Source organism: Oryzias melastigma, linkage group LG23 (genome assembly GCF_002922805.2).
Source record: "Oryzias melastigma strain HK-1 linkage group LG23, ASM292280v2, whole genome shotgun sequence".
Lineage (NCBI taxonomy): Eukaryota > Metazoa > Chordata > Actinopteri > Beloniformes > Adrianichthyidae > Oryzias > Oryzias melastigma.
Genome location: NC_050534.1, coordinates 16,545,157 through 16,553,334, shown reverse-complemented (window position 1 = coordinate 16,553,334; position 8,178 = coordinate 16,545,157). Strand labels below are relative to the sequence as shown.

Genomic DNA, 8,178 nt, shown 5'->3' with positions numbered 1-8,178 from the left:
AATAAAAAAAATACCACTTTTTTTACATTTTGGGTGTCCCCGACTCATCATTTTTTAATATGCTAGCAGTTTCCATGAAATCATGGGACCCCAGCCTCTGGGCCGCCATCCGGTACCGGTCTGAGGCCGCTTGGTAGGTGCTAAAAGGGGTCCCCAACCCTCATGACGCAGACCAGTGACCGGTACCCTAACCCAGTACCGCTTCCCAAGGGTTGGGAAACCCCGATTTAATGGGAGGAGCCAGCACGTCCAAAAAGGATGAGTTGGGGACACTGAAATTGTCAAAAAGTGACGCCAAGGGGGCCCAAACGAGAATTTGTCACAACTATGCAAATACAAAAAATACTCCTAAATTCAATTTTAAGCGTAATATTTGTCCTCCATCATCATTGGTTTCATTGGTTGGGTTTTTACAGAAAGAACTATAAAAGTGTTTTGTTGTTTTTAGTGCTAGAAAGTGTTAAAATCCATCTAAGCTGCTGTTTGTTTCTAGAAAACACTGTTCAGATAAACTAGACCTTAACATTAAGGTAGTATTTTTATTCCAACAGCAGCACTTATTTTCTTGAAACCTCTGACAGATGTTTTGAGTTCACATTAAGATGTCATATTTCCTCTGATCATATTTACATCTTCATTGCATTAAATTCATGTAAATTGAGCTTGAAGTTTCCAGACAGAATAAACACATTAAGTTTTATTGTAGTGTCACATTTTTTTGCTCTTATTTGCTGTCGTTTGTCTCTCTCTGCCAAAACAAAAGAGTGAAAACCGTGTCTGGAGGTATTTGTTGTTTGCATCTTCAACTCGGAGGGGGGGCTTTTTGTTCTGTCACTCAAACTGCTGGAAACCAGAAGAGCTGTATGATTTTTTTCTGCTCGACTTTTTTTTGTTTTCCATGTTCCCCGCTGTCTTTGTCTCTCATGGTCCATGATCAGTCAGCAAAGATAATACGACTTTCAGTTGATGTGTTTTTCCACACACCTTTAAATCAGTAAAATAGAATTTTTTTAAAATGAGCTTTTCTAGAAGTGACTATAACAAAAGAAAAATAAAGATTAAAGAATACATATTTAGATTTTTATTCCAAAGTCAGTGTAGTTTTTTAAATCTTGAAAGCTAGATCCTTAGAATCGATATAAATCCCACAAATACAAATGTATAGTATAGTAATTTTAAAAAAGCACTACAGTACATTCAACTGCTCCATTTTCTATTTGATCATTTTGTCCTGAATGAATGAAATCTGAGTTTTTATTGATTTTTATGTCATGCCGGTTAAAAGAGTGAAAAAATGTACTAAACTATTAGGGACATCCAGGTACACGATGCGTTTTTAGTACATACAGCCTGAAAAGTGACTTTAAAGTTTACGTAGTGATGTGTGAACATGACAGTTTTGAACACGGAAACCTGAAACACGTATATACCAGTGTCTACATAGACTTTTCATTGATAGTAGTCACTCAAATACAATTAGGGTTATGTATCGATAATAATTCCTGAAATGATTCGATATATAAGAGCCTGCATCGATTCAATCCTGATTTTTTTTTTTTTTTTTTTTTTTTTTTTTCTTACGATACACTTATTTCAATTCAATTTTGAGTTGACACGGTTTACACATTTAGACACATTTGTTTAGAAATACATTCATAATCTACTATATATTTTGAATATATTCATTTTATCCTGAAACAGTTCACATACTGTAAAATGTATTAGTGAAGTAATGAGATTGTTAATAGCATTCAGTGTTAATGGAGAAGTTCTAACAAAATTCCTTAACATTGTAAACATTGTTCTGCTTCTCCTGGAGGGCGTTTCAGTTTGGCCACTAGGTGGCGATTGCGCCATAGTACACTTTTTTAAAGAATGAGCAAAAAACCTGTGTTAGATCTCAAATGGTTACGTTAAAAAATATTTCCTTGAAAAAGTTTTGAAAAATCCTCCCTGTGAGTTTATAAAGATGTTTATTTAGTCACCAATGTGTGTTTATGTTGACCGAGCGTTAGCATTAGCCATCCTATGGGAAATTCCATTAAACATTAGCATCAAGCTAGCAGACTTTAGCATTATGTGCTAGATCAGTTTCTACTTTTATGGATCGATTATTGATCTTTTGAGCTTAAATCAATTCAAATTAATCGATTTTATCAACCCAGCACTAGTTACAGTTTAGCTACATACCCATGAAAAAGTATTTTTTCCTGTATTAAATAGATATTGGAACTAAAGTTACAAACTTAAAATAATTCCTAATCTTCGTATTAATCGACTGTGTTTAAGTGTTTATTTCAAAAACACATCAAAGTCGTTTTATTGCCTCGACGATCCATTTTTAAGAACCATGAAGCGTCTACTTCCTGAGCTTGTGAAGCACTTCTCAGCTCAGCCCAACTTCAGATTCAGTGACGGCGGGTGACATTTTGCTTTTGTGCGCCGAGCTTTCTTTATCCTCAGAGGTAAATCTTCAACTTGTCAGGACTCGAGGATTTCTGCCTGCGGTTCAGTGGCATTAATCCTGACAGTCCACATAATCTCTTTATAGCGACTCCCCTCCTCACGGAGGGCCGCGTGCCGTCCGGCAGCTGCAGCGTTAGCCGTGGAGTTCCAGTCGGTCATCTGAACAAAATAACACCATCTGATGGCTCTCCTAATTCTGTGGCTTCTTTAAGTCCTTCCTTGTAGACCTATTAATACAGTTTTTAAGACAAATTCATCTAAATAATAACAAAAAATGTATTTTGCTGTGCCTCTGTGGATAAAAATCTGTTATTTTATGGTTTAAGAAGGGGTGTTTCTGTTATTTAAAAGACAGAAGGATCTCTTAGAACAGAGTTTCTAGTCTTCAGCGTTTTCCGTGTTAGCTGCTGAAGCACAGCTGGTGTATCTCATCATCCAGCTGTGCAGAGACCGGATGATGGCAGTCATTAGAGGCAGGTGTGTTTACGTATTAGTTTGTTTCTTCGGCCTGTTTTGTTTGTCAGGTGTGACAGCTCACCTGGACTCGGAGGCAAACGACAAAAAACGACTCATTAGGAAAACAAGAGTCTTGGTTCACTTGCAAGTGACCCCTGGTGCGGTTCAGCTATGGTGAAAGCAAACAGACTGTTGGGTCAAAGACGAAAGTCACTGATGATGGAAAATAGAGAGGCAACGATTCAATTCAGTTCAAATGTTGATTTTTTTTTTTTTTTATAGTTCAGAAAAATATTTTTTTTATTATTTGCTAATAAACAAATAACTATGAAGAAAAACCTTTCCATTGGCTTACACTAGTGTAATTTAATAAAACAATTTAAAATATTTTCACTGTAAACAAATGCAAACATATGTAGTAGGGATGCAACACTTCACTTTTACCCACGATTCCGGTTAATAGCATACAGATCAGTTTAAAACAGAGAATTGTGGTATCCCTAATTTAAAGTGAATCATGGAAAGGTTGAAAAATGCTCTTTGTGTGATTGTAATGCAGTGAGTAGTTAAAGGCTGTTACCAGAATAGAATAATTGAAGCACTAACTCCACTTTCTGTCTTTGTTCTTTTCTCTACTCAATTTTCTTTTTTTTTTTATACTGCCACTAAACAAGCAGTTTTTGCAATAGCATGACTTTTTATTTTTTATTTTTTTCCACTCACTTGTGAAAATAAGACAAATAAAGGTGTGAACGTTATTTTCGCTCTAAAAGTGGTTGATTTTTAGTTTTTTCAGTTGAATATAGTTGTATGTTTGGCCGCAGCATTACCAGTAGTAGAGAATCGGTTTATTGCCTAAACACTTCACTACTGTAAATTGTAGCACAAAGCTGCTTTTCTTAGCTTCACAATCTGTTGCCGTTAGATAAATTGCGCAAACAGTTGAAGAGTTATGATAATTCAAATAAGAAAGGAGAACCATGTGACAGCTTGTGACATCCTTTAATGATCAGATTGAAAATAATATTTTACCTAGAAGCTACAGAAATTCTTTTGTTTTAGCTTTCCACTTAAGGACAAACTATTTGTTCAGGCAAGCACAAAAACTTTTATTTCAATGTCATGTCCAAAAACAATGGCCAACATCTACAGTATTTTTAAGCCTGAGGCTGAAAGTCAAAGACAAAACCTGCCAATGCTGCGTCTTAATTATGCTTTGTGGACAGTTTTATTCTTCTTGATGTGTTTTACAGCGGCAGAATGGTCATACTTTAATGTAAAAAGGGCCTTTGGTCTGTGAGGTGACGGCGCTAATGACTGCACTCCCATGCAGCCCAGATTTTAATATGAAATCAATATTTCTCATAAATCTCTCCTGCTGTTACTCACTGCTCTTTTACCTTCCAGGAGATTTCAGTGAACTCTATCTTTGGAAAGTCAAATCCGATCTGAATCCCTAAACATGGAGTTATTAGGTTTTCCCAGTGACTGATGCGGACTGTCAGGAGAGTGGACTGCTGCCAGTATTCACATTGAATGATGGTAAATCCTAAAATAATCTCCGTACGACCGCGGAAGGGGCATCTGAATCGGTGCCAAGTCAAAAACTGCAGACCCCAGAGGTACTGCAGGTAGCTGGCTCCAACCAGAGGCCAAAACCGAGTGGGAGAGATGTTTGTAATTCTGTCCAAGCCTCGCAGAAAAGCACCGCAGTTTGCCAGGGAATTCAGAGCGCAGCCTGGTAGGTGATTGATGTGCAAAGCAGAAGATGGAATTACTTGGCAGAAACAACATAATCAACAGTAAAAATAATGGAAATGGCTCCACAATGAACCGATTCCAGGTCAAGATGCTTGCAAATATTTTGCGCGGATCCTCGTGAGGAGGTATATAATTGTAAGACAAGATGGGATCTTGAACCCGCAGCTTGTGTGCTCCCGGATTAGCTGGATTTGATACATAGCGGTGTGAGAAAAGAGGGAAAAAAACACTTCAGCCAGCTTGTGCGACAAACGTAATGCCTCTAGACTCAATCTCCTGTAATTGCGACTTTAATTATGGCCCACAGCAGTCCTGGAATGCAAGGACCAGATTGTTCGGGCAATTCTTGTTTCTTACTGCGCCTTTGAGCAAAAAATGTATCCTCACCCCAAATAATACTGACAATTAATTTTGGACACAGTGGCCTAATCTGAATTATTTCCCTACCCCTACAACTTCTCCCTACCCAAGAGGTCGGCAACCTTTAACAGTAAAAGAGCCATTTGGGCTTGTTTTCTACTGATCAAAACCTAAAAGGAGCCGTATAGTCTTACTTTAGCATTCAGGAAATTTGGATTTGCATGCATGACAATGTTTTTTTTTTCTTTTCTTTTTTTAAATAAATATGAATTATGTCTATTTTTTGGCACAAACAAAAGCTAAAATATAAAAAGAAACCAGCATTTCTGAAAAATGAGAGTTTTTAAATGTTTTTACCTTTAGTAGAAGCCAAATTAGCAAAAAGGCTAGCTCTTGCCTAATTGCTAGCTGAACTCAAAATTAGCGTGAATTCCTCAGTAAATTAAATCAGCCAAAAATGTTAACATGTTGCTAAAATAAAAGCTTAACACTAATTTAGCCTAAAAACTCAAGAAGCTAAGAAACTAGCTGAAAATGTTAGCATATTGCTAAATAAAAAGCTTAATTCCAAATTAGCATACAAATTTAAATAGAGGCCAAATTAGCCAAAAAAAAGTTAGCTCATTGCTCAATTACTAGCTGAACTCCTAAATAGCCAAAAAAGTTCCTCAGTAAACTAAATTACTCGAAAAAGTTAGCCTTGTTCTAAAATAGATGCTAAATTCTAAATTATCCCCAAAAAACTTCAGTAGGTAATAAATTAGCCAAAAACATCAGCATGTGGCTAAATTATTAGCTATACCCCAATATTAGCATATTCACCAATAAAGTAATTTTTTTAAAAAACATGTTTGTCTGTTGCTAAAAAAAAAAGCTAATCTTTAAATTAGCCCAAAAACCTCAGTAGATAACAAATTAGCCAAAAATGTTAGCATGTTGCTAAAATAATAGCTAATCTCCACATTTTTGAAAATTACGATTTTATTTTTCTTGAGCCAGAGAGCCACGATGGAGAAATAAAAGAGCCACTTGTGGCTCTGGAGCTGCGGGTTGCAAACCCCTGCCCTACCCCTACATTTAGCCCTCCAAATGGAGAGTCATGGAAAAATAGTGTCTTCAAATTCAGACGTCACTCCCAAGCCCCTCCGTCACTAAGGCTAACCCTTAAAAAAACTATTTCTGACACCCCTACCCCTCTAAATAGCCCTACAATTGGAGGGATAGGGGAAGAATTCTGATTCGGCCAGTGACTACCCCACCAAAAAAATAATGACAGCGGGTGAAACCATCAAAAATATGAATGGGGCCAATGAAAATATGGGGCCCATGAAAATATTTCAAGATCAAGTAACACAACCAAAACACACGTGTTGGAGAATCCAAAGAAAGTTTTGAGATTATGTGATGCCCACTGGCGGCCATTTTGTGGCAACGTGTAGAATTTTGTGATTTTTGCATAATCTAGGAATAGAATACTTTTGTTCCAACAATCTTCACAAGATTTCACTCACACTCCACCAGGTTAAGTCTACAAGCACATCTGAAGTTTTGTTGACCTTTGACCTTGAAAAGAGGGAGCCATCTTGAAATTTTCTAAAAAAAAAAATCACCTTTGCTTCCATGTACAAATTTAAACTCTCTATAGGGTTTTCAATACATCACCTACTAACTCTTCAAGCATCATTGGGAAGCTAGAGAAAAAATGTGGAATTTAGAAGTTGTAGATTTAGAACTGCATTAGCATGGCGAGCTAGCAAAAGTGGCGTTTCCTGTTGCTCGTTCATTTTTTATTGTAATACTGTGAACATTTGATCCGTAGATCCCTGGCTCAAGCTGATTGAAATTATATTGAATACGAAATGAACATATTAGAAATTTTTGTCTGTTATAAAAAAAAAAATAAAAAAACATTAGTTGCTAAGGAAAACCAAAAATGTACTTTTGCAGATTCTCCTAATAATTACATCGATTTGCTCGTCACCCCCAGACGACCAAAAAATTAAATGGTTGCTATGGAGATAAAACCAATAGAAAGCCGCCATCTTGAAAGATGTGTTTTTCTGACCAGGGTGGCAAGGGTAGGAAGGGCGGGTGAGGGGCTTGTAGCAGCTGCTCAGTCAGCGGGGGTGGGGAACACCTGCGGGCCATACGAAACATCTCACAGCTTTAACTGACTTTTGTTCTTCCTGCAAGCCCTACTTTGTTCTTAAATACAGTATGTAGGGATGGGGATCACATCTCACCTGTTAAGTTTTCCCTCCATGTGACTCATAACACGAGGTTTAGACTTTTCACAGTGCTGTCCATGCTGTAATCCGTGCTCCAAGCGTGACGTGTTCCTGCAGAAACAAAGTTACTAAAGCGCTTCTTTTTATCCCGCAGATAATTTCTACGGGACCCCAAAGCCTCCGGCCGAGCCCAGCGCTCTGCTGCTCAATGTAACAGACCAGCTGCTGCCGGGCGCCAGACCGAGCTCCGAGGGCAAGAGGAAGCGTAACAAGTCAGTGAGCAACATGGAAAAGGCCAGCATCGAGCCCCCCGAGGAGGAGGAGGAGGAAAAGCCCATTGTCAACGGCAACGGCGTCGCAGTCACCCCAGGTCAGCCTCGACAACCACCTCCACACACCCAAGCAAAAGGTCAGCCGAGCTCCTTCATGACAGCCGGGTTTGAAGTCCAGCTCTGAAGGAGCTCGACGCTTCAACTTACAGCAGCTGCATCCTTTAGCCTGGTTGCTAGGCAACAGAGACCTCTTTTCCACGGGTTTCCTGGAAATTGATTTTAATGTAGCCTTTTAATTGGTCACACAAATATCGTTCTATACTCTTTAATAGCTTGATATTTACACCCTGGATTTCTAATTCACTGGTGAACAAGCGATTAACTCCACAATCACTATATGGTAAAAGAATGGATGTCATGGCTCTGGAGAATTTGATATCATTTGTGGGGTGTCATTATTGAAATGGAGCTGATAGCCAGGAGGCGAACACATATACTGCTGTGTAATTTACCCACGCTCCACAGGCGGCTGAGGACCAACAGGGACAGCACGTCTTCGACATTTTCCGCCGCTAGCAAGGTGTCTTTTTATTTTTTATTGTTTATGACAAAAAGTCTGCTTTATTAAAAAAAAA

At 38.2% G+C, this 8,178-nt stretch overlaps 1 protein-coding gene across 13 annotated transcripts in view; it reads left to right on the top strand.

The window, feature by feature from the left end:
• magi2a (membrane associated guanylate kinase, WW and PDZ domain containing 2a) overlaps positions 1-8,178 on the top strand; it is a 332,668-nt gene that overhangs the window by 233,559 nt on the left and 90,931 nt on the right. For all 13 annotated transcript variants that reach the window (XR_002921266.2, XM_036210186.1, XM_024291335.2 and 10 more), the window contains one exon: positions 7,426-7,641. Coding sequence is in view for 12 of the 13 variants with exons in the window: in XM_036210186.1 (XP_036066079.1) it covers positions 7,426-7,641 (216 nt within the window). In the remaining variant the exon portion in view is untranslated. The remainder of the gene's footprint in view (positions 1-7,425; positions 7,642-8,178) is intronic.